At 48.2% G+C, this 27,489-nt stretch overlaps 1 protein-coding gene across 2 annotated transcripts in view; it reads left to right on the top strand.

Moving 5' to 3' along the window:
• ADAD1 (adenosine deaminase domain containing 1) overlaps nt 1–27,489 on the top strand; it is a 756,025-nt gene that overhangs the window by 302,501 nt on the left and 426,035 nt on the right. For both annotated transcript variants that reach the window (XM_085641552.1, XM_085641551.1), the window contains one exon: nt 695–820. In XM_085641552.1, coding sequence (XP_085497678.1) covers nt 695–820 — 126 coding nt within the window. The remainder of the gene's footprint in view (nt 1–694; nt 821–27,489) is intronic.

The following is a 27,489-nucleotide window of genomic DNA, read 5'->3' as shown; positions in this document are numbered from 1 at the left end:
AGTTTTGACCCCTAACAAAGAAGGGGCTTCTGTAGTCCACAGGCAGGTAATGCGACGGATCCCATTGGCTTAGTGCCAGTAAAATCCACACCTGTTCTCCGACAATCCCATGTAGCCTTCCATAATGGCTGTTTTCCGTTTACATACATCCCTTGAAAGAGCAATTGGCAGCACTGCTGCTTTTGTGGTGCATAAAGTGTAATTTAGTCCGCTCAGATTTTGTGCAATTGCTCATTTGTTCTTGGCTCCTGCAATCTATTGTTAAAATTAACATTGTTTAGGTGATAATTTGTAGCCATATCTTCTTACTCCTTTTCCCTTAATGCACTTTGATGTGACCTTTAGACAGTACTACTGCTATGCAGCAACCAGTAAATTTCAAAAATCTAAATGCATGTAAAAAAGTGAAATCAGTGACGCATGCAGAGAGAGGTGTCTCCTTATGGGTGTATGCATAGACCCACCGACCAGTAATGATCAGTATAGCAAGCTTCTCTTTCAAGACAGTTTTGTAGTAGGGCATGTAGTACACTTATCGTGCTAGGAATATGTGGGTAGAAGGGGTCAAACTGTTGTACATTTTGATGTAATGATTACAGTGACAGACGTCGATGTAAATATCTTTCAATTAGCAACTTTAAACAACACATATGCCTTGTATGATAAACAAATGCTTTTCCTTTCCATTTTTCAGAGGGCAGAAATGCTGTGTTCGAAAATATTTCAAGAGTTGTGAAGGATATGTTTGATAAATTGATAGCCAACCATTCAGAATATGAAAGCTGTAGCAGTTCACTGGCTGCTTTCGCAATAGAAAGATGTAAGTTATATTTATTTTAATTTTACTTAACAGATTTAGTTTTTATACTTTTTCCTTTATAAATTACTATACTACATTTACTACAGGTCTTTTCCCCGCCAGCTGGTTTCGGACTGATTGATGCCCAGATTATTAGTAATACTACATTGTGACAATTTCTTAAAATAATAGCACCAAACTTGCTAGTAAAGTATTTCTGGCACTGAGATCTACCTCCGTTACAGGCGCTCGGACTTACACTGATTTTTGTTGTTGTATTGTAGACTTTGTACAGCACTTTATGACCTTGTGTGGGTAGTAGATGAAGTGCCTACCCATGCACTGTTTTGTGTGTCTGTTTGGGAGCGTGTTTTTGATTTGAGCCCTTATTGGAAGTGTTTTCATGTCTTATGTGATGACCACCGGGGTGCAGTTATTGTGTAATGGGATGCAGAGCCTGATGTGTGATGGGTGAGGGTAGGTGAGAGATTGCAGAGCAGTTTATAAATATATTAAGGACTAACTAGTTTAGGGACAGCCGTATACTGTGTGCCCAACCCCCAAAAAGTGTATGGGACGGGAGAGAGATCTGGGGATTGCCCAGCAATCCATCCAGTGTCCTGCGCCAGGTAGAGCTGCTGTTGAAAGAATAAAAGAATACCAAAAGGAGTAGCCATGCTTCATTGTATTTATTAATTTATTTTTAGAAGGTAGTGCTACTGTCTAGTGGTGATTACAACACAAGCAAATAATGGACGGAATACTCGACAAATCAAACATTAACCCCCAGTCACAGATCTGGGTTAGCTCCATAATTTGTTTTTTGCTCGCCACGCCCTTCCAGATTAGATCCAACCATATGCAAATCATTCTTGACCCTGCTTCCCATGGGAACAGTACAGCCTGAACTGCCAGGCCAGGTCCTCCCCAGATCAGAAAACAAGCATCCTGGGACCAGATTCAGGATATCACCCCTCATCTGCCAGTCTAACTTGAATCGAGTGGCACAGCGTGCACTGGACCAATGTCTGGGCATACCCTTCCCATTTAGGGCAACAAAAGCAAAAAGAACAAGTGAGGGACGGAATGCTGAACTAATCAAATATTCACCCCGTTAAAGAACTGAGTTAAATTTGTCGTTTGTATGCTCACCACGCCACACCAGTTTAGACCCAGCCATATGCAAATCAGTCATCTCCGATTAGTGTGCCTTGTGAAAAACACTTTATATGTGTGTCCACAAGTTATTTTCCCTTACGTTCCCTTTTTTTGATTAAACCTCCAGCACCACCAATTAACTATGCTCTCATCTCTAACCAGAGGCCATTGATATAAAACAATTGTAGCCAATAGGTGTATTTTCATGTCTGGCACAACTCCTAATTCAACACCTCCTGAATGCTAACTGATTAAGTCTACTAGATTCTGCAGCTTTTTTCTGCTCTGGGAAATCAGAGCCTTTGCCTGCCTAGTTCATCCAGGAACACTGATCCCGGACCATATAGGCACATTTTAGGAGAAAGTTTACACTACCCCTTACTAGTTTAGGGTTGGCTGCTATGGCTCAGGCTAGCCTCACTGATTGCACAGCAGTTGGCAACATTCTGCTTGACCCTTTCCATTGCATACATATGCCCCACAATCTTCCTTCTTCAAAAATAAGGGGGTTTACCCAATTAACCCTTTGGCATCTGGGTGATTAAACAGGTCATAAAGTAAAGTAATGCCTCGGGATCGATACAAAATACAATTAAATTAAGATGTTGTTTAGTTATCTCTTCTTAAACAAAATATTTTTGTAGAAAAATCTAAGTTTTCAAATCCAAAGTCAAAGGAAAAACAGCACAAGAATATATACACTTGACTAATAAATGTCAAAAACAATCATCGCAATTTATTTTTCGTAATATATATAAACAAATTTTACATATATATACACATTTATGTTTCACATTTACATTTTACACCTTTTCTCTTTGCCCTACTAATCAATAAGGATGCTTTAAAAACTTTATCACACCAGCATTCCTTTGAAATGAAGATCACTCTCTTAAAGAAACTCAAAGGTCTATCTATTCCACCATATATTTATAGAGTATTCTTTATATCGGTTTGATCATATTTAAATTCATATGGGTGTCTTCAAATTATCTGTCGACGCGTTTCAGCCTTAATTATTTCAGGCCTCTTCAGGACTAGGGCAGTTGAATGTGCAACTTCGTAATTCAACTAAATGAAGAGCGGTATATTCGCATTGAAACCAAATTTCTGAGGGGCCTCTCCTCGATCTTATTTTCTTTTTATACCTTGCACCTTCTGAAGCGATGGCTGCATGAGTGGAGTACGCGGTGGAAGGAGAGCGGATTAAGAGCTCTATTTTTTGGTGATAAAAGTGATGTTGCCAGTAAGAATTAGTCATTTTCAGGGAAAGAAAACACTCCTTTGAGATCGCTTCAGAAGGTGCAAGGTATAAAAAGAAAATAAGATCGAGGAGAAGCCCCTTAGAAATTTTGGTTTCAATGCGAATATACCGCTCTTCATTTAGTTGAATTACGAAGTTGCACATTCAACTGCCCTAGTCCTGAAGAGGCCTGAAATAATTAAGGCTGAAACGCGTCGACAGATAATTTGAAGACACCCATATGAATTTAAATATGATCAAACGGATATAAAGAATACTCTATAAATATATGGTGCAATAGATAGACCTTTGAGTTTCTTTAAGAGAGTGATCTTCATTTCAAAGGAATGCTGGTGTGATAAAGTATTTAAAGCATCCTTATTGATTAGTAGGGCAAAGAGAAAAGGTGTAAAATGTAAATGTGAAATATAAATATGTGTATATATATATGTAAAATTTGTTTATATATATATTACGAAAAATAAATAGCGATGATTGTTTTTGACATTTATTAGTCAAGTGTATATATTCTTGTGCTGTTTTTCCTTTGACTTTGGATTTGAAAACTTAGATTTTTCTACAAAAATATTTTGTTTAAGAAGAGATAACTAAACTACCTCTTCATTTAATAGTATTTTGTATCGATCCTGAGGCATTACTTTACTTTATGACTTCCACAATCTTCCTTCATCCGCATTAAAAGATGAAAGTAGACAAAGCCCTCTCAGCCAGGAAAAATCAAACTACCGCCGACCATATTAAGAATGGCTGCATTGTCTTGGGCTAGCCTTGCTGATATCCGGGTGCATGGTCCCATCCTACTGACCCTTTGCATAGATATGACTCCCAGTGTGCTGTTTTCCACTGAGCCATAGTCTTAAATTTGTACTTTTTGTTTGGGTATCGTTTTACTCTTTTATTAGAGGGTGCGTTTTTTGGTGTCCGTACTCTACCACAAAAGTACCAACGTCTTTGGAGCTTGCAGATGCTACTTTGCTCTAACAAAACTTTCCTCTTTCACAAGCTCATTGTACCGTTTTAGCAGATGTATTCTCCCTCTCATCCTCTTCGTGTGACCATCTTGAATTGCTTGCTGAGAGCTATACTGTTTGTTCGAGAGATGGTGACTGTTCAACAGTCAAAAGTAGAAAGATGAGGGAGGCCACTGATCTGACGGAAATAGAGCACCAATGGGTGGCACTGTGGTACCTGCTAGTAAAACGGGCTATAGCGATGCTCTGGGGTTCCAATAAACGGCCTTTAATGGTTGGCTGGGTGGCGGAGATGGATAGATGCATGATAGCAGAGAAGGAGGTCTACAAACTACGGGGCTGTCCCAAGTAGTGGGACAAGAAATAGGGTGGGTGGAATGCCTATAGAGGGGAAATTTGTACCTCACCGACAGAGGATATGGCAATGCGGAGACGACCGGAACAGCAACCTCTCAAACTACTGAATATACGTAGTCTATGAGTATTGATGCACTGTATTTCACTGCAATTGAAGTATGATATTGTATTTGTAATGACGACTGTGCTTTCAACTTTAATTAAATTGTTTAAAAAAAAAAAAAAAGAAAGATGCAATGGTGGTCTTTTCTGAAGTGTAAAATGATAGGTCATTTTCCAACACTGGGCCTACTAGAAAAGCTACTTTATCCACAAATGGCTACTTAAAACACTGAGGACCTAATTGTGAGAAAAATGTCTTTAGGGATATGCTGCCTTAAACCAATGCCGTTGAAGTACAGTGTATTCTAAAACATCTGCTATTAGCTAGAAGCTAATGTCAGTTTTACATGTTTTAAGTGAAAAATTAGTTTTCATTCCACAACGCACTCCGTACTCCCATCCCCAACCATCACTCCTTTTAATTTTATGGGCTCACCTTACTGCCAGACTGGGACATTCTGGAAAAATGTAAATCATTCCAACACGTGCATTCCTTTTCGGGAAATCAAAAACACTTTTATAGTACAATGCAACTTCTTACCTTTTTAGTGCCAGATCGGTATTAGTCTTCTTCCCTTAGCTGTCAAGTCCGTAATCTCTCTATAGATGATTTATAAGTGGGTGTCTGATACCAGACAATCATTAAGAGTTAAGGGATCAGGCCAAAACTATTCTGTTTTGGCCTGATTGTGTATTTTGCCCATTGGTAAACTAATTTCGAGCCTAATAAACAGGAGGACGTTTTCGATCTGGGATTTTATTGCATTTCCTTAATTACCCTTCTTGTACTTTAAATAGTGCCTCCTCCTTACTCTTGTTTTTGAGAATCTAGAGGTTTTATGGCCAGACAGGGTAGACTTCTTAATCTGCCAATCTGAAAGAAATAGTTATAGATTTCTTACCTTAGAATTACCCCCAGGCGTCAGACTGGATCCGGGAAGTTTTTCGTCAGCCGTACCCCTGCGTGTCAAAAGGTGTTGTCGGTTGGCTCCGCGTTAGTCGTTAGCGTCGTGGTTGCCGGGATGACGTTGTGGTAGCTAGTTAGAACTCCGCCCTCGCACACTGACGTCAGTTCTTTCTTTTTCCACGCCAGCCAGCGCAGATGCGGAGAGAGCGGTACCTCCAGTCACTTTTTGACTGACTTATTCTCATCTTTTGTCAACACTGTTTTTGCTGTGTCTATCGACTCCTGGTGCACGAGGGATGACCGTTTCAAGACCTGTGGTTCCTGTAGCTGTCTGATGTCGGTGATGGATCCACATCACATGTGCCTGTTTTGCCTGGAGCACGACCACGATCCCAAGTCGTGCTCCGACTGCCGGACCATGAAGCCAAAGTCATTGCGGGAGCGGTCCAGAAAGCTTCTCAAGGCCCGGCAGTCGGCTCCGCGCAGTTCGAGGTTCCGGTGGCATGGGAGGTCGAGGCACAGTCGCTGAGCCACCACCACCAGTCTTTTTCCAAGTCTTTGGACTCCTCAGGTAAGTCAAACCACAAGAAAAAGTCGAAGAAGCATCGTCGCTCATCGACTTCTCCCCGTTGGTCGGCCAGCGCAATGAGGGATGCGGGTGGTGCCCCTCCCGCGGCTCCCCGTGCGGAGTCCGAAGGGTCGACTCAGTTTCCCTCCCTTCCCGGGACCCGGAGCGACCCCTGCCCAGCTTCGCCAATTTTGCACCTCCACCGGTGCCTATTCCACTAGCACCACGTCCGCAGCTGGCGCCAACTGTGTCCCCAGCCGATGTCGACCCTGGCCTCCACCTGGAAATAGACACGGAGCCGGGCCGGATCCGGCGCCGACGGGTACTTTTGTACCCTTTTTCTACCCTGGCTCTTATAGACCAGATTGGCAGCCAGAGGAAGGGGAGGAGGACTGGGAGGGGTCTGGAGACTCTTTAACTGACCAGTTGGGCTACGAACCAGACTAGAGAGAGGAACTGGGGGAAGCCAGTAGTCTGGATACCTCACCAGACCGTGGCATGTTGTCTCCTCCTACCATGGCTACGGAGGAGGGAGCGTCTTACGCCATGGTGTTGCGTAGGGCGGCCTTGGCTCTCCACCTCGAGCTACCTACAGTGGCAGTCAATACTAACCTCCTGACGGAGGTGCTTCAGCCGGCAGCGAGCTCTTTGGATCCCCTGCTACTGTTTAATGAAGCAGCCACTGACATTTTTTTGGGCACCTGGTACAGGCCCAACACAGGGGCTCCTGTGTAGGGTGATTGCCAGATGCCACCGCCCGGTGTGTGCGACCCCCCCCCCCTCTTTTTTTCTCTCCCAACACCTAACCCCTGAGGGCTTGGTGGTCCAAGCCTCCACTTCCAAAGGCACATTCCCTAACACACCACCTGATAGGGAATCCAAAAAGCTGGACCGTCTTGGGAAGATGTTTTCTTCCTCCAGCTTGGGACTGCAGGTCGGTAAACAGTGCATGTCTGTTGGGCCGTTGCCCCACTGCATCCCACATGGGTGGGTGTAAATGCTACCCCAGTGCCCGGAGGAGGCCCGGGCCATACTCTCCCGTGCAGTTGCCGAAGGGAGAGACGCAGCAAAGTTTACCATCCGCTGTGGGCTGTATACTGCCGAATCACTAGACAGGGCAATTTCCACGTCGGTAGCCCTTCAACGCTACACCTGGTTGAGGTCGACTGGTTTTTCAGGGGATGTCCAATCCACTCTTATGGACATGCCCTTCGATGGCAGTCCTGTGAGAAGAGGGGTTAAAAGGTCCTGATCCCTTTCTGGCTGTAGGTTGAGCAAAAACTTTGTGGTTGTGCTTGCTCTTGACAGGGGTTAGAACCCCTAACCCCCTAATATATAGACAAAGTTGAAAGTGGTTGCAAGAGCAAGACTGATTTTTTTTGTTTTTTGATTTAGGAAATAATTTCAGTCAAACAAAAAATAATTTTATATGTAGTATTTTAAGGTGTAGCCACTCTATCTGTGAGAGTGGGTGCGAAAAACAGCCAACACGTGTTTCACCCTTTTACATGGCCATCCGGCCTGGGACTTCCTCAGGGCGTAAAAACAGTTTGACAAAGATAATACAGGACCCTCTTTACAGACGATTACCAAAGTATCGGCCATAATGCCATTCCATGAGATTCTGTCTGGATGTGTCATACGAAAATTTTTCAAAAAATCAGTCTTGCTCTTGCAACCACTTTGAATCTTCGATGGCCGTTGCCTATTCGGCGACAAGGCAGACAATGCTCTGGAGAGCTTTAAGGACTCTCGGGCTACAGCCAGGTCCTTGGGCCTCTCCATCACCCGCCCTGTGCAGTCTGCTTTTCGCCCCTTTCGTGGCTACGGAAGGGGTGTCCCGCCATGTCCCATCCAGAGCCACAGGTCAGCGCAAGCTGTTCAGCCCCTGCGCAGCCGAGGACGCGGGAACCACCGCCGTGGTTCTGGGGGTCAGTGTGCGGGCCAGTCCACCACAACCCCCTCTGCCGCAGCCTCCAAACCCTCCTAGTCCGACCTTTCAGGACCACCAATCGCCCGTGGGTGGCAGGATCCGCCATCACCTCCACCACTGACGCACCATCACGTCGGACAGGTGGGTTTTGCAGATAGTACGAAGGGCCTACTCCCTCCCCTTCTAGAATACCCCTCCATCCATGCCACCTCAGCACCATCGCATGTCGGAGAATCATCTGGCCCTTCTCCAACAGGAAGTTGCGACAATCTTGACCAAGGGAGCCATTGAGCAAGTTCCTGCCCCAGAAGTAGGTCGTGGTTGCTATTCCCACTACTTTCTAGTGCCCAAGAAGGACAAACGCCTGCGTCCTATCTTGGATCTCAGGAACGTCAACCGCTTCCTCTGGAAGGAGAATTTCAAAATGTTGACGCTAGTTCAGGTCCTGTCTACCCTCGACCCTGGAGCCTGGTTGTTGGCGCTGGACTTGCAGGACGCTTACTTTCACATCCCCGTCCTGCCGGCCCACCGGCGTAACCTACAGTTCACGCTAGACCACGAGCACTTTCAGTTTTCCGTGCTCCCCTTTGGCCTTACCAGCGCCCCTCGGGTGTTCACGAAAGTGATGGCGGTGGTCGCAGCTCATAAGCGCCAATCAGGGGTTCCATGATGGCCTCCATCCTGCTGGTGGACCATGCCAGATGGCATATGCGGGCTCTGCAGTGAGACCTGAAGTTCCAGTCGGCACAACATCAGGGGAACCTGTCCAATTGCGTCCAGATCTCAGAGGTCACTGCATTCCAATTGCAGTGGTGGCTTACGAACCAGGATTGGGTCGGCGGGAGATCCCTCTCCCTTCCCCAACCAGAGTTCACAGTGGTGACCGATGCATCTCTTCCAGGATGGGGTGGACTCATGGGGGAGGAGGAGATCAGAGGCCTCTGGTCTCCGACGGAGTCTGGGCTCCACATCAACCTTCTGGCGCTTAGGGCAATTTGTCTTGTACTCAAAGCATTCCTTCCCATGTCCGGGGAAAAGTAGTGCAGGTGTTCACGGACAACACCACCGCCATGTCGTACTGCAACAAACCAGGCGGGGTGGGGTCGTGGACCCTATGTCAAGAGGCCCTCTGCCTCTGGACAGATCTGGAACATCAGGGCATATCCCTGGTGGTTCAACACCTGGCAGGTTCACTGAACGCCAGTTGCTGATGGATCACGAATGGCGTCTTCAATCGGAGGTGGTGCAAGGTCTCTTTCAACAGTGGGGAGAGCCTTGATTAGACTTATTTGCCACCGAAGAGAATGCGCAATGTCAGCAATTCTGAGTTTCCAAGGCGACGCTTGCTTGGCAATGCTTTTTGTCGCGAGTGGACTTGCGGTCTTCTATACGCCTTTCAGCATATACCACTTCTGCCCAGAGTGCTGAAGAAGATCATGTGCGACCAGGCCAAAGTCATGCTTGTGGCTCCGGATTGGGAATCTGGTATCCCGAGCTGCTACACATGGCCATCAATCCTCTGAACAGATTGCCTCTTCGGGAGGCTCTTCTGTCGCACCAGCAGGAGACGGTAGTCCACCTGACCCTGTCCAGTCTCCAACTGCCGCCGCTCAATCTCCACGCCAGGAGGTGATGTCGTTTGACCTGCCTCTCAAAGTCTGTGATGTTATCTTGGCAGCCAGGCGTCCCTCCACTAAGACGGTATACGCCTGTAGATGGAACAAATTTGTGTCATGGTGCACAGCAAAGGCTGTGGATCCCCTTTCTGCCCCTCTTTCTGATGTTCTCTTGTTCCTTCTTTCTTTGGCCCAGCAGGGCTCTGCCCTGGGCACTCTTAAAGGTTACCTCACGTCTATTTAAGCCTTTCTTAGGCTTCCTGATCTGCCCTCGCTTTCAATTCCCCTGTTGTAATTCGCTTTCTTAAGGGCATTATTAATCTTTTTCCTCCTGTTCCATTTGTAATGCCTCAGTGGGACTTGAACTTGGTTCTTACTCAACTTATGTGCGCTCCCTTTGAGCCGCTACATAACTGTCCTCTCAGGCTTCTGACTTTGAAAGCTGCCTTTCCGGTGGCCATCACCTCTGCGCGCAGGGTAAGTGAGCTTCAAGCTCTTTCATCTGGACAAGGTTGTCCTTCGAACTCGTCCTTCCTGCCTTCCCAAAGTGGTTGCTCTTTTCCATATTTGACAGACCATCACTTTGCCCACCTTCTTCCCACCTCTTCATCCTTCCAAAGAAGAAGAGAGGCTCCACCGTCTGGATCCAAAGCGTGCGCTTTCCTTTTACTTGGATCACACAAAACCATTCCGGGTGGAAGACCAGCTTTTTGTTGGGTACGTAGGCGCCAAAAAAGGTCGGGCCGTGCACAAACGGACCATTTCTAGATGGCTCGTTTTGTGCATCAAAGCTTGTTATTCCTTGGCAAAGTAGGAGCCACCAGTGGGGTTGTGTGCCCATTCCACCAGGGCGACGGCAGCTACCACTGCTTCGGGACGTGGAGTCCCCTTTAATTACATCTGTCAGGCAGCTACGTGGGCATCGCTTCACACGTTCACAAGACACTACTGCCTGGACAGCCAAGTCTACCGAGACGGCTTCTTTGGCCATTCTGTTCTCCAGGACTTTCTGGTGTGAACTTGGTTCGCAGACCCACCTCCAGGGTTGGTATTGCTGAGGTATGTATTCTAAGGTAAGGAATCTATAACAAACTGTTTCTTTCAGATGAACCAGTTACTTACCTTCGGTAACAATATATCTGTAAGAAACATAGGTTATAGATTCCTTACCTTAGAATTACCCTCAAGCGTCAGACTGGCTCCGGAAAGTTTTTTGTCTCTGGGAAGCAGTGACACGTCTCAGCCCATGTGGTCACCCCATGCATGCTGTGCTCCCCTCTTCGTCTACAGGAGACGTAGTATTTAGTGGCCCTTAATCTTGTCTCCTCACCATTTTTAGCAATGGAGCAAAAGCCTGGGGCCCTCTTCTGTAGTCCTCCGCACCTTCTAAACATGATGCTTTAATTAAGCATACCTCACTCATCCTAATTCTTCTAAAGGTTTAGTAGGACTCCTATACGGTCTGCCCACTCTCTCAGGTCCTCCCCAGCCCGCTCATCAATCCTGATGCTTTTCAGTCTATCCTCTTCTGATACGACCTGCACCACCAGATCTCTACTGCATTTCGACAGTGTCAGGCCTCTGTTGGATAACCAATGATTTTTCACCAAAAGCAGAACCAGGGTCAGAAATTGGTGTTGCATTTTACTTTTTTCCAATTTAGGTATACTGCTCAATAGGCAATGCCACACTGTTTCAAGACGAATGTGCTTCATTTGTTTAATCTGTGATGCCACCTCCTCCCAGTTCCCTGATAATAGCCTACATGTCCATGTCATATGCAGGAGCTTCGTTTTTTTTGCTCATCACGTTTTGGAGAGGTCGCGGTCCTGTTGGGGTATATTTTCTGTAGCCTAGTAGGTGTAAGGTGCGGTGGAGATAATTAAAGTGCTTCAATCCGAACATTGCATTAATTGCTTTCTCTTGCACCTTCAAGCATGTTATCGCCCAGGCTGCATCTGTCAAGGTCACCATCCCAAGCTTCCCTTGCTTTTATTGTTGCTGAGGGCCAGTCATCATTCACTGCTTATAAATGCATGGGTTGAGTTTCCTCCCTCTTCCACTCTCCAAAAGCACCTCGATTGTAAGAGAGGTCTCCTCCATAGCCAAAAAGCCAATCAAAAGCTGCCAGTTTCGCAAATAGTAGAAATTGCCCATCCCAATTCCAAAGATGTTTCTGGCCCCCTCAATGGTCATGAACATATCACCTGGGTATACATCAACCAGCGTGGGGCAACCACCCTCTCTTCAGTCTCCTAAAGACATGTTATCCTGTATTCAACGGAATGGCTGTAACCATTAAATCGGCTAGGATCTGCTGAAAAGTGAGCACTTAACACTCTTTTGACTGCTCGTTCCCAGGCTGTGGCCACCTGACTCATTATCCACGGGGTGTCTAGAAGTTGATGCCTCCCTCTAATCACCTTGTAGATAAAAGAAGCCCTTGCAATTTTGACTCTGACAAAAAAGAAATGTACAACACCGTCTAACATAGAAAGGGGTCGAGATTTATTATTCCCCAGATAGGTGTTGACAGAAGGGCTATCTTGTTGATATGGGATGCGAATCATAGTTGTGGACATAATTGTTTAGCGCAGCCCCCTAAGACATTTGGGCAATAAGGTATCTGTAAATGAGACAGAAGATACTACATGATTGTTGATATATGTTAAATGTAGATGTATATATCTTTTTGTAATTTTTTGCATTATTATTCGTTTGTTTGCATTATTATTCGTTTGCAATATATATATTTTTTTGTATGTAAATGTAGATATTTGATTTTTTGTTGACAAATATATGCATTGAGATAAACATCTGGATCTCAGCCCAGTGTGAGTGCTTTTTGAATAAGATACATGTTTAATGAGAATATTTCTCCCCTGAGGGATTAATTAAGGTTTCTTTCAGGTACATAAATTATCTGGTTTTTTTTAAAAACCATTTTTATTGAAAACCAAAAATCACATCAGAGCAAGAATAATGACACCTGATTAACCCCCTCCATGGCTAGATGTATATTCGGACCTTGGAGACTACACACCTTACAATCAGGGCGGCATGTCGCCGGTCACTCCAAGCAGCAAGGCAGCCTAATGATGATACTGAGCTCCCGCGGGGATCAGGGCCCCCCCCCCCCCCCCCGCCCACATCATCAGTCCGGCGGCCCAGGGGCGTCCCCAGCTTTATCCCATGCAGCCTGTCTCTCCCTCCTCAGTTCTACAGTAGGAGAAATACAAATGTCTCCCCGACATTTGTTCCAGCGTCCCCATTTCCGGGGGCAACCACGACTTTTATATACTGTTTTCTCCGCCACCATTGCCTGATCATATCAGCGGCCTATGCTCGCAGTTGCGGAACGGTATCCACCCCCCATTTCTGGGCAATGTTCCTTTTGGCAATGACCCACCCCAAGGCTGACCACTCCTGCTCCGCCTGAGTCGGGTCTGTAGCTTCCCAAATGTTAAGAAGGCAGAGCTGAGGGGAAGGGGTCAAGGGCTTATCTATGGACCTCGCCATCTGACGGGTGACTTCTGTCCAGTATTGCTGAATGCGAGGGCAAGCCCATAGGATGTGTAAAAATTTACCTATCTGGTGACAGTGCCGCAGGCAGAACTTGGCCGGTCGCCTTCCCAGTTTACACAGCAATTCAGCGTCAAAGTATACACGGTTTAGGAATTTAATCTGAAGGAGGCGAAGTCGCATCGGTATTGCCACCTCCCTAGGGGAGGCCAACGCCTCTGTCGAGTCCTCGTCAGGCAATTCCCCCAAGTCCGTCTCCCAACATGTCCTAATTTTCCGCATTGGGTCAGTCTGATTGTTAATTAACTTCTTATACGTCAGGGAGATAGACTTGAGGTCCATTGGATCCAACAGCAGCCTATCCTCCAAAGGGGAGCATTCTGGGAGGGGGGCCTCAGCAGGAAGGTCACCGTCAATAGCGTGGCTAATTTGAAGGTAGCGAAAATACTCTGACGGTGCGAGCTGGTACTTAAGCTGGAGCTCCTCGATATCTGTTGTTTTTTGATAAATTCCGCCGCATCAAGTTATTTTTTTCCTTCCCTCTAATCTGGCATGGTTCCTTCGGTGACAAAACCACTTAGGAGTCTGGTTTCCCAGTTTGCGCCTTCATCACACCATTTTGCTGTGTGCTGTAATTGTGCAGCAATATAATAACTCTCCAGATCTGGTAGGCCCAATCCCCCAGCTCTATCCATTTTAAACACCTCTAGACGAACCCTATCCCTCTTTCCCACCCATACCAGTAGTTTAGCAGACTATCTCAAGGCATCAACACACGATTAATGGCATTATGCAACATGTATAAACAATGGGGTAGTAGTACCATTTTCACCAGGGACACTCTTCTCATGAAGGAAAGTAGAAAAGAAAATTTCTGGAAGCTTTGAGCTCCTTCAAGGCCCTACCCAGGTTGTGTGTTGCATGCAATGCAGCAGTAAGGTTCACAGGTACTCCCAGGTACCAGAGTGCTGTCCGTTACCATAACAGTTTCCGAGATGGCAACTCAGGCTGAAATGTCCCTCCCAGGCCTGCTAAAGGGTCCAGGTCTGTTTAACGTTATAGTCCTGAGACTGCTGCAAATTCGTCCAGTCCCTTCATAAGAATGTGGTCAGACTCTTGGGGCCTAGTCAAATTCATACAAAGCATCATCCGCATCTAGAGAGATGACCTGCACTATGTCGCCTAACTGCATACCCCATGGTTGCATTTCCTGGTGTAACCATATGGCCAACAGTTCGACCACTAATGCAAATAACAGAGGTAAAAGTGGATAACCCTGCCTGATCTCACTCCTCACCCTCCATCTACTAGATATGATGCTGCCCAATCGAACTCTGGTGACTGTGTACCTATAAAAGAGCCTCTCTCATCTAAAAAAAAAAAAAAACAAACAATATTGTAGCCAAATCCCAATTTACGGCTCAAACATGTACTCCCAGCTGAGGGAGTCAAATGCCTTTTCAATATCAAGTGCCACTAGGGTGCAGTCTTCCGGGGACTCCTCTAGCTAGACCATAACATGGTTTAGGCGTCTGTTATTCATGACCATTTTGAGGACCAGGATGAAGCCACTTTCAGTAACAGGGCCCCAACCCTAGTTAACAATTTATTGGCTAATATCTTAAAGAGAACTTTCATATCAATATTCAGTATAGGCAGTGGCATGTATGAACTAAGTTCTACCAGGTTTTTGCCAGGCTTAGGTACCATTACAATAACAACCTCTTTCATGGTAGCCTGCAGTTTTCCTCTGTTTTGCCTCCAAGTACACCTCTGGCAGTCTGTCCGCTACTATACATGCATACGTTTGCTAGAAGTTCCAGGGGTATCTAACCCCTTCAGAGACCTTTCCTGCAGTGCGGGCCAAAATTGCCTGGTGATTTCTACGTCCGGGGGCTCTCTGTTCTTCTGGGACAGCCCTGGGAGACAAAGGGGCTGCAAGTATGCCTTGATCCGCGGGTGATCCTAGAGAGGTAGGGCCTGTACCTCTCTATATCACAATCCAGGACACAATTAAAATCGCCAGCCCAGATCAATGGTAATTCTATATATGGGAGAATGAGTTGATACGTCATCTCAAAGTATCACCTGTGTTGGGGGGCATACGAATTTAGCATACAGACCTCAACCCTATTCTGCAGCCCATACAGCATCAGCTATCGACCCTACACAGCAGCACTAGAATGCCAGTGTTCAAAGGGCACTATCAAAGCTGCCCATATTGTGACTCCTAGGGTACGAAGAGAACGTCGAAGAGAACATTTACCCTTGCCTTTTCTTATTCATTTTACTCACTGCCTCATCTTTCGGATGAGTTTCATGGAAATAGCAGATTCCTATACCATGCTGTCTGAGATATTTGCACCTTTTCATTTTGTGTAGGAATTTAGCCCAAGTTTGATGTGGCTGTCTGCAATGCTCTGGCAGGGGAGGGTAGACAATCGCCAATCCAGATGTTTGTATCTTTTCCCAAGGCATGTCTGTGGTCACTTTCCATGTGTGATGATGTGTGCTATTTCCAAGTGTATTTGTCACTGTACAGTGAATGCTGCATAAGTAATGAGCTAATAATTGTGTGTGTGTGTGTGTCACAAAACAACTTCCCCCCCCCCCCCCCACCCACCACCTGGGTAAACACTCTGTTGGGAACAAAAAAAACTGCTGCTTCTCCATACCACACCCAACGTCATAGTTAGAATATGATTGTGATCATTAAAGCACCAAATGGCGATAAAACGCTTCTAATCGAAACTTTGTGCAGTCTGAAATATAGAAGTACTTGATCACCTGAGGTACGCCAAGATCAAAACCAACCTAGATACTCACCTTGGAACAAGGTCGTCTAAAGTCCCTATATGGCCATTCGGCAAGGAGACGACACAACCTTGCTACGGGGTCATGAAAACTACTAGGGTCATTTGAAGAGGTAGGCTCACCCGCAGGAGTCCTCCCACCCCACCAACCTGATAGCTATTCCATGGGGATAGCATTGCAAATTTTTGCCTTGGTCAATTCAGTATATACAGCATTACTTGGTTAATTATTACAAACCAAGCTCTGCTGCCCCATCATCTCTGACCCACCTTCTCATACTTGTTCTTGACTTACAGTAATTATTAATCCACAAGTTCACTTTGTAGGAGCAGCCCCAGGGGCAGCACCGCGTCGTCTGTTCCGTGCGTGTTCTCTCGATATCTGTTCGACTGGTCCTCCATGTCCAGGACCCTTATTCTTCCATTGTGTTCTCTTGCTGAATGTGAGGCGTGCGGGGGAGAATTTCTGCCCCACCCTCTCCGTTAGGATTTATAATTTCCAGTGTTCCATCTTCACAAACCGGCCGGTCCTCAGACTCAGGAAGTCTATTTTGATCATGCTCCCTACCGACAGGTTGTCACTTGCGACATCTACTTCCTCTGTATTGTCCTACCCACTCTGGCATAGGCGGTGCCCCCTTTATTCTGTCCAGCTCCAGCCACTCCCAGACCACATCTAGGAATGTAAAAAAAAAAAAAAAATTGCCATCATGTATGACCCTGAGTTTAGCTGGAAACACTCATGTACTTCATGTTCATAGAGTTTAAGTCTTGCTTTACAACGACAAATGTTTTACGCAGTTGAACCTTTTGCATGTAGTCGGAAGTATGATGCTCTCCTGAAAATTGGGATCACCTCTAGTGTGAACCGTACATAGAATCCTGATCGCCAAATTCAAATGTTTTGCAATCCTAGCCCGTGGGGGGAGCTCCCGGAAGCAGCAACAGGGCCCTGTACACTTGTTCAATCGCACACACACACGTGAAAGTCCATCTGGCTGTAGCACATCTCTTATCCAGTGTTCGCGGGATCCGTTCGGGGGCAGTCTCTGCAGGCTGCGGGAATCTCAACAAAAGTGGGGCTACTTCTTCTAGACCTGCCCTCTAAATCTTAGTCTGTCCTCAAGGCGGCAGGCGCGGTTCGTGGCAGAGCAGCCAGTCTGCAAAACAGTCACTTTGGTCGTTCGGCTCTGTGCCACCTCCTCTGTTGCTAGGGACCGCTCACTGACTTTGCACAAGTTCGCTCTTGCCTGTGTCATCTCCAAGTGCATTGATCCTATTTTCTAATTTGTGCTTAGATCGCTCTATGGTGGCCAGTATCTGTGTTTTTCTTGGCTTGTGATTCCACATGCGTGTTATAACTACCTCCCACAGTATTTAATTTTCCTGCTCCCAGAACTCCCAGTGTATTGATCCATGCTGGTCTGCGTGGGCCGGGGAAGTTTATCCCTTTCCTTAGCTGTCGACGAGGATGCTATCTGCTTCAGTGGGGGCTCCTGATCGATTGTTCATACCTTGCGGGTGAGTGGACCCGGGTGGTAGTTCGGTAGCACTGGGGACGGTTTGCCCATCTACCACCACATTGCGCAGGATTCCAGTGTGGTCACAAAGTCGCCTGAGGCCCCAAGTAGGAGAGACTCCGCTGTCATGCACACGGAGAGCCTCTCTAGAGTCTAGTACCCTCTGTTTGCCAACCCCCAGATAGAACAGAGGAATCCCAATACACTAGGTAACCCCGCCGGGGACTTTTTCAGTAGATGTCATCCACTATTTTGGTCCTGACTTTGTGTCTACATCGTACCACGCAGTCCCCGCCACACCACTTGCACACTTTTTTTTGCAAAAAAAATTTTTTTGCATAATTCAAGTACAATAGCCATCTGCAATGACCAGCATATCTTTGGTCTTCTCCTAGTAATATACTCCAGTACATAGTACAGTGCAGACCACTTCCAACTATCAACGCAGTACCCCCCAACACTCCCCAAACACAAATGTTCCCTACCCCCACCCGCATGTCAGTGTGCCATAGTCGCAGGTACCGTGAGAAGTCCATCTCATGATTGGCATTGGGAGCGGCCGCGAGCCACTCTCCACCCCCATGATCAGGCGTCAAGCAGCAAGGAGAAGAGGAGCCCTCCCGCCCCCACGTGTGACCCGTCAGTTGCCTTTCCACCGCTACTCTGCTGCATGCTGCTCCTGTGCGTCAACACCCTCCTCTGCTTCTGCGCCCCACCCCCGGAGGTCTACCACTAGCGCTTCCCATGCATGTGCCATGGCTAATGCCTTTTCATCATTTCCCCGCAGCGCTAGCTGCAGCCTGAGTGTACTCTCGCTACCCGCCCATTTTGTGAAGGTAGTTCTCCGCGTCTCAAAGCTGGGGCCAGTTCTTGATTTCCAGTGCAGGGTAATTTCTCTTTTAGCCACCACCAGCCCTAGGTCGCAGAACTTGCTCGTGACTTTCGTGCGCGGAGCCACACCACTTGCACACTTATTCTCACCACTTTCAGCAGCGATGAAAACATTGCCCCTCTGGCACCACGATGCTGCCCTACCTTTTACCGCCGACGCTATAGGATGAATCCCTGCCGACGAGGGAGCTCGGCGCACTCTGACCCCAGTGGAGCCTGTCCTGGCATCCCCTGGCTGCACAATCCCCCCCATCTGGCTCCAGGTGGGTTAGCCAGCTGGCTCAGCATGTTGCAGTGAGGGAGCTGGTCGCACTTCCACCCCGCCAGAGGCTGCCCCAATTGTCTCAGGCTGCTTGCTCCTCTGGGCATCCACAGGCTCTCGGCAGCCCGGCCAGACCACATCACACGCTGCAATCCTTGGGATGCAGATTAAGGACAATTTGCACTCACTTCAAGCTGGTATTCAGAAATTAGACTCCAGAGTCAAGGACTTTGCTGTTATCATCAATTACTGAACTCTCGACTACAAAGGAGGGGTACAAATGCAATAGAAGAGATGGTCTCCTATGAGATGCCAGCCAGCCACATCCCCAGCCATCTCTGAAGTCAGTTAGCTGTGATCATTCCTACCTGCACAAGGTGACTGACTCAACCAGGCCTGGACAGAACTTTCATTGACAGTACTTGAAGAATGGAAACTGATCCAATTTGTGTTTTTACCTAACTTTAATCATATCAGTACTTGTGATTTCACTAAGTTGATCAGAGAACTTTAGTGAGTGATTTCTTCATTAATATATTGAACTGGTACACTAGCCCTTAATACATGTTCTGAAGTATACTTCCATCTTGGTTCTGTGGTACTAATGGGTAGAAGAGGCTGTCTTAGAGAACATTTTTATCTGACTAGGAGCTAGGTTTGCATAGTGGTGAGTGAATTCTCTCATTCCGATTAACCCACCTCTCTATGATGACCATCTTAATGTTTACATTTTTTCGATTTTTTTTCTTTTTTTTTTTTTTTTTTTTTCCCCTTGGACATTATTGATTTGACCTCCATGGCAAGACTGCACAAGGCAGGTGCTATTGACATATTAAACTTTATTAGGGTTTTACAGATCATACATCATACTGTTCCATCATGGGCAGTACCTTCAAGTGATGACAACAGAACAGTAATGCACTTGTATATCTGGTCCCCTAAAGCATCAAACATTCCCTGCCCCCCGTGAGTCAGTATAGCGTCACAAAATTGGTAGCAAAGGATGATAAGTCTGTGTACCCTAGGGAAAAATGCATACTAATGAGTATGAGATTCTGAGTCGTGCATGGCAGTGTGCGGGAGTAGTAGAAGGCCCATCACCATTAATAAGGGCCCTGTGCGTCCAGCCAGATTTCTAGTTTCTACAATCTCACAGAGGTGAGGCCAAGGGGTTTCAGATTCCGGGGTGGTAAAACTGTCTATCAGCACTTCCCAAGCCCTGGCTATCTCTAGTGTGCCGATCCCACTTCAATCCTCCCTTAGTAACAACCTTCCCTCACAACCTACCCATTTTCCCATTTCCCTTCTCAATGCAATTATTTGGGGCCCTCCTGGTGACTTCCAGTGCCAGGCAATTTCACATTTGGCTGCAAAGTATATCTGAAAGAGACACGTTAGTGATAGATTCCTTACCTTAGAATATCCCCAAATGCAAAAACAACAATTGATGGACAGAATGCAGAACAATGTCATACATTCACCCCAGTACAGAGATCTGGGCCTAAATCCATCGTTTTGTTGCTCACCATGCCATTCCAGATTGAACCCAGCCATATGCAAATCAGTCTTGACCCTGTGCCTCATGGTAACAGTCCAGCCCGAACTGGCAAGCCTGGTCCTCCCTGGACTGGAAACAAGCATCCTAGGACCGGTTTCGGGGTTTCACCCCTCTTCAGCCAGGATAGCTTGATTCCAGTGGCACGGAGAGCACGGGACTCACGTCTGAGCATACCCGTCCCACTCGGGGTGACAAATGCAAAAACAACAATTGATGGACAGAATGCAGAACAATGTCATACATTCACCCCAGTACAGAGATCTGGGCCTAAATCCATCGTTTTTTGCTCACCATGCCATTCCAGTTTGAACCCAGCCATATGCAAATGGCATGGCTTGGCAGTTCGGGCTGGACTGTTCCCATGAGGCACATGGTCAGACTGATTTGCATATGGCCATGTCTGAACTGGGGTGGCAGAGTGGGCTAAAGAACGGTGATGGATCAAACCCGGATCTGTTGACTGGGTGTGAGTGTTTGATTGGTTCTGATGCTCCGTCCATCACCACCCCCTTTTGTACCGCTTTGTTCGCCATAAGTTGGCAGGGTATGCTCAGACGTGAGTCCCTTGCTCAATTTGCCATTGGATTCAAGCAAGCCTGGCTGAAGACGGCTGAAATGCCAGAAACCGGTCCTAGGAAGCTTGTTTCCGGTCCAGGGAAGGCATGGCTTGGCAGCTCGGGCTGGACTGTTCCCATGAGGCACAGGGTCAGACTGATTTGCATATGGCCATGTCTGAACTAGGGGGGCAGAGTGGGCTAAAGAACGGTGATGGATCAAACCCGGATCCGTCCATCACCACCCCCTTTTGTACCGCTTAGAATATCCCCAGGCATCAGACTAGATCCGGAAAGTTTTCGTCAGCAGTACCCCTGCGCGTCGGTAGGCGTCGTAGCCGGCGCGATGACGTTGTCGGCGCTACTTAGACATGCCAACACACGCTGACGTCACTTCTTTCTTTTTCTGCGCAGATCCGAAAGAGAGCAGTACCCCTAGTTAAAGTTTTAACTTGGTTTGTCGAGTACTTGACTCCTGGTGCAATAGGGATGCCCGGGTTTAAGTCCTGTAGGGCCTGCCGCCGTAACATGTCGGTAGCGGACCTGCATGACGTGTGTCTCTCTTGCTTGGCGTGCCCCGTTTGTCGGGCCATGACGCCGAAAGCTTTGCAGGAACGTTCCCACAAGTTGTTGGTCTGGCAATTGGTTCCGTGCTGAACGAGCTCCCGATCCCGTGGGAAGTAGAGGGACCGGTTGCGGAGCCATCCGCATCCCTCATTGGAATCGGGGACAGATAAGTCTAGGCGCCATAAAAAGTCAAAGAAGCTGCGTCGCTCTTCCTCGACCCCTAACCGGTCGCGGGACGCAGTGGAGGGGGTGGGCAGTCACTCCCATGTGGCTCCGTTGGAGCATCCGTTGTTGCCTGCGGCCTACCCACCCTTTCCGGGACCGCACGCGAGTTCAGACGAGGTGCAGGCCTTCGTGTCGGCCTGGTGCCATTTGTTTGCCCCGTTGGGTCCCTCCGGAGCGCCTTCGGGCCTCGCAGATCCATCGGGAGGGTCTGCCTTTGGCCTCGGCTACGCCAGCACCATACCCTGCGGCGCCGCCGGCTTCAGCCTATGCTTCGGCCTTGGCTCCGGCCTAGACACCGGCTCCGGCCTCGGCGCCGGGTCTGGATTCGGCATAGATGACTGCGATGGGCGCGGCTCCGCCGCTGACGCCGGACAGCGCCGAACCGGGACAGGTATCGTACCCCCCACTCCATTGCTTGGAGGGGGAGTTTATCCCATTTCCCAGGGCACCCCGTCCTTACCGGCCTCTTAAACAACCAGTGGACGAAGGGAAGTACTGGGAGGGGTCTGAGGACACTCTTGCAGCTCAATGCGAGGATGAGACTGAATGGGAAGGCGATGTGGAGGGTCCAGTATATCTGGATTTCTCTCCACACCCTGGTACTCTGTCCCCGTCCGTGGCTACGGAGGAGGTTGGGACTTTATCAGTGGTGTTGCGTAGGGCGGCTGAGGCTCTTAACCTCGAGCTCCCTTCTGTACCTATCAGGACCAATCTCCTGACTGAGGTGCTGCAGCCGCAGTCGTCCTCTGCGGAGCCGTTGCTGCCGTTCAATGAAGCGCTTACTGATATCCTGTTGAGCACCTGGAACAAACCTAATGGGAGCTCCTGTAGACAAGGGTGTGGGAAGCCGCCATCGCCCGGCGATCCCAGCTTTCTCACACAACACCCAACGCCTGAGAGTCTGGTTGTCCAGGCTTCTGCCTCGCTGAGTGCGTTCCATTCTGCTCCTCCGGACAAGGAATCTAGGAAACTGGAGCAATTTGGGAAAAAGATTTTCACTTCTGCCAGCTCCGGGTTGCCGTCGGTGAATACTGCGTGCCTGCTAGGCCGTTATTCCCATTCTGTGTGGCACACCGTGGCACAGGTGCTGCCTCAGTGCCCTGTGGAAGCATGGGCGGTTCTCTCCCAAGCCATTACCGAAGGGAGAGATGCTGCAAAATGTACTATCCGTTGTGGGCTTGACACAGCTGATTCTCTCGGTAGGGCACTTTCTACAACAGTGACGCTCTGTCGTTAAGCTTGGCTCCGAACTACTGGCTTCTCTGGGAATGTCCAGAACACCTTGTTGGACATGCCCTTTGATGGCAAATGCCTCTTTGGTGATAAGGCGGATAGCACCCTGGAACGCTTTAAGGACTCTTGGGCTATGGCCCAGTCCTTGGGACTCGCCACCGTACTCCCTCGGGCCCGCTTTTCGCTCCTTTCGAGGTCGGGTTCGAGGCGCCCAGGTGTGCTCCTTTCAGACCCGCACGCCTGCGCAGCAACAGTCTCAGCGCAGCCGGGACGTGGGACCCGCCGTGGTGGGTCCCGAGGACAGCGGGCGGGTCAATCTACCACCTCCCCTGCCGCCACCGCCTCTAAACCTTCCTAGTCCGGTGTTTCAGGCCCACCAGACACCAGCGGGTGGCAGGATTCGCCATCACCTTTCCCACTGGCTCCCCATTTCCTCGGACAGGTGGGTTTTGCAAATAGCCTGAAAGGGCTACTCCCTCCCCTGAGTCTACCCCTCCAGCCATGCCACCTTAGTACCACCGCATGTCGGGGGATCACTTGTCACTTCTCCAGAAGGAAGTTGTGGCCCTCTTGGCCAAGGGGGCCATCGAGCACGTTCCGACACCAGAAGTAGGTCGTGGTTGTTATTCCCACTACTTTGTGGTTCCAAAGAAGGACAAGGGCCTCTGGCCTATCTTAGACCTTTGGAATGTCAACCGCTTCCTCTAGAAGGAGAAGTTCAAGATGCTCACGCATGCTCAGGTATTGTCTGCCATAGACCCGCAAGACTGTATGGTAATGTTGGACTTGCAGGATGCTTATTTTCATATCCCAATCTTGCCGGCCCACTGGCGTTACCTACGGTTCATGGTAGGCCACGAGCACTTTCAGTTCACCGTGCTCCCTTTCGGCCTTACCAGCGCCCCTCGGGTGTTCACGAAAGTGATGGCGGTGGTCGCAGCTCATCTGCGCAGATCAGGGGTTTCGGTCTTCCTCTATCTCGACGACTGGTTGTTGAAGGTGGGCTCGCCCCAGGCTGTCGTCTCCCACCTCCAGACTATGGCCGACCTCCTGCATTTGCTGGGGTTTACCATCAACGTGCCGAAGTTGCACCTGATTCCCTCTCAGAAGCTCCTCTTCATCGGAGCGGTTCTGGATACGGCACCGTTTCGGGTTTATCCTCCCGAACAGCGAGTCCGGGACATTCGGGCTATGATTCCGATCTTTCTGCCCTGGTCATGGGTTACGGTCAGGAAGACGCTGAGGCTGCTGGGCTTCATGGCCTCCTGCGTCCTGCTAATCGATCATGCCAGATGTCAAATGCGGGCTCTGCAATGGGACCTGACATTCCAGTGGACGCAGCATCGGGGTCACCTGTCCGACTACGTCCAGATCTCGGAGGGCACTGCACAGGGCTTGCAGTGGTGGCTCACGAACCAGCGTTGGGTCTGCGGCAGATCTCTCTCCCTTCCCTAACCGGATCACACAGTAGTGACGGACGCGACCCTCCTGGGATGGGGCGGCCACATGGGAGAGGCGGAGATCCGAGGCCTCTGGTCTCCGGCTAAGTCCAAGCTCTATATCAGTCTTTTGGAGCTCAGGGCGATCCTACTTGCACTCAAAGCATTCCTTACCTTTGTCAAACGGAGAGTAGTGCAGGTGTTCAGACAACACAACCGCCATGTGGTTCTGCAACAAACAAGGCGGTGTGGGGTCGTGGACCCTGTGTCAGGAGGCTCTACGTCTCTGGACGTGGCTGGAACGTCCAGGCATTTCCTTGGTGGTTCAACACCTGGCAGGTACCCTGATCGGCAGGGTGGACGAACTCTGCCGACGGTGCATGTTGGATCACGAATGGCGTCTTCACTCGGAGGTGGTTCAAACATTCCGGATCCAGTCTGATGCCTAGGGATATTCTAAGGTAAGGAATCTATTACTAACTAATGTCTCTTACAGGTATATCGTTACATAAGTAACTTGTGCGCCAGGTCTTGAAATTTGTCTGTGACTTTAGTTTAGCTGTATGGGGAAACCACCTTAGTACGCAGTGGCCCGGAGAACAGAGAACCTGCCTCTCAATGACAGTCGCGATTTTAGCCTTGACCTCCCCCCAAAAAGTGTGCAGCGGAGGCCACGCCCAGAACATGTGCAGTATGTGTGCTTCTTTCTCTCTGCATCAAGGGCAAGCTGCCTGATCTATACGAAAATTCTTCCTGATCTCTCTGGGGGTAGATGAAGTGTGCGTTTCTGGAGATTTTCGGCATTTGTTCCAGGAGGATATCCAAGTCAGTGAAAGGAATCCCTAAATTCTCCTCTCACTTTGTTTGCAGATGCTCCTGCTGGTGCTGGAGGCAATGCATATTGCTTTATATAGGCATGAGTCTGTCTTAATGGTGCCTGCAGATAAGGACACGTATTGCCAGCTCCTGAGTATTCATGGCTCATATGAATCAGTGCCCCAGTGTTTCTTTGGCGCCGTGGTAAGAGCTCTGTGCAAAAGAAAATGGGCCTGTGGGAAGTCAATTTCTGCTCTAAACTTTTCAAACTGTTGCAGCTCAGTCCCTAAAGAGATCCCCCATCTTTGGCGCTCCCACATCAGTCCAAGCATCAAGTCCTACCCAGCATCCGCCATTGGGACAAATTTAACATGGAGGGTAGTAGGTCGGTGGAATATGGTAACTTGCTGCGTGTTTTTTGCAAACACCTATTCCAACATCGAGCAGTTAGCCTGAACTCTCTAGTATTCCCAGTAGTGGACCGTTGCACTCTTAGCAACATCATAGTAAGGCTCGATGATGCTGATGCAAAATTGATTGGATTCCCGTCCGGATTTCTCCTGGTCGATAGCCACTGGATCAACAAGTTTAGCTGGGCCGCTTTATCGTATGTCTGAAAATCAGGAACTGCTAATCCCCCACCCCCCGTCACTGTGGAGTGCTGGATTGTGGCCAATGCTATTTGCCTATTGCCCTAACTATACTGCCTATCAGTATGGATGACATGTGACTCCTGCACCTGGTAGTCCTCTGTCATATGTAACATTTCCTATACACTGATCAACACAAGTATGATAGGTGTACTCTGTGTAATGTGTGGGTGATGCAAAGCGCTCTGACACCTTACACTGGTATAAGTGGCGCTATAAAACTGATTAAATGCATCCAAGAGAGACTTGTTCTGGAGACTTGAGGGGCACTGTTAAAGGGTGATAGTGAGGGAATCTGTGGTGAAGGTGGTCATTGGGTGGGGTGCTAACAAACATTTTGCACAAAGCTAAACCCGGCCCTGGTCTTCGGCGTCCAGAACAGCCAACAGCCGCTTAATGTTTATGGCTGTGCTCCGGCCCGGTATAAATCCTTCTTGCCCGGGTAAATTAAAGGCAGGTGCTATTGATGTGGAGGTTATGTCAAAATGCCAATGGCAGGGAATCCCTTTAGCTCAGTAGGGATCCCCTTTTTCATTTGAGGTCAGTTCAGCGTTTTATTGGGATAAGTGTACGAACGCTGAGGGGTAGGAAATTTATGGATCCCCGCATCTCCAGAAGTTTCTCTCACGGAAATGTGAGGAAGATGCATGTTTTGTCAAAAGTTTGAGGTTTGAAGAGTAGTGTGGGTAAGAAAAGGTATGGGGATCCATACAAGCCAGACCGCTATGGATTTCCCATGTTTTCTAGTTTTCAAAACCGTCTAAGTTTGGAGGTTTCTCTTGGTGGCTGCTGATCAAGGGCCCAAATTCTGTAGTTTACCATATTGTTTTTTTTTTAAAAAAACAACCCCCCCCAAAAAAATATTGGTTTCGCTGGGTGAAATGTGATGTCTCAAAGTAAATTTTTGGGCTGATTGTATTTTTACCCATAGACATCTGGAAATACTGAATAGTAGAACATTTGGTTCTGCACATGTGACTGTAGATATTCAAGCTTTGCGTACTCCTGCCATCTAGTGGTTGGCACCGGATCTGTGCAAGTTTTTCTTCAAAGAAGGTCTTTGGAGTGACAAGGTAATTTGACTGCTCTTGGTAATGGTGCGCATGGGCATAGATTTCATTGCTCGATTGTTTTTTTTCCGCTATTGAGTTCGGATGTGTATTACGGCGCTCTGGTTTGAGACCTTTTTTTATGGGATCCGTTCAGTGCGTAATCCATTCTACCCTTGTCAGTATTGTTTCGAAAGGGTTTTCCTTCCTCGCGTATCGGAGTTCTGAAAACTTTAATTCATTAGGTCAGCATGTTTAAATCGCGGCCTTCGGGCCTCGCCCGTTTGGGTTACCCTTTACTCTCAATCGACTTCATTGATGAATACTCTGCTGTTGGATGGGTACGGCGTAGAGAAATGCAGAAACGTGAAAACACACGCCTGATATCTTCAGACGGAAAGATGTTGAAGAGAAAGATCTTGAGTCGTCTGTGGGCGAAGAAGAGGGAGCCTTGTCGGTTGGAGATTCGGACTCCGACTTGGAGATCAATTTGAAGTCTTGTAATCTGCTGCCAAGTCAAGATGCTGTGAGTACTCCAACCCTCGCCTGCCCACATTAAAACTCAGTTGCCACAAAGCAAAAGGCTTCCGGGCCTCCATTGCCATCTGGCCATGGTCCGCACCGAGAGTCTGCTTCAGCTGCCCCGCCCTCGGGCAAAGATGAAGCCTCCCGGTTCCGCACTGAGCCGAGATTCCACCTCTTCGGCTTTCACCGA

This window comes from Triturus cristatus, chromosome 2_2 (genome assembly GCF_964204655.1).
Source record: "Triturus cristatus chromosome 2_2, aTriCri1.1, whole genome shotgun sequence".
NCBI classification, from domain to species: domain Eukaryota; kingdom Metazoa; phylum Chordata; class Amphibia; order Caudata; family Salamandridae; genus Triturus; species Triturus cristatus.
This window is presented reverse-complemented; position numbering and strand designations above follow the sequence as displayed.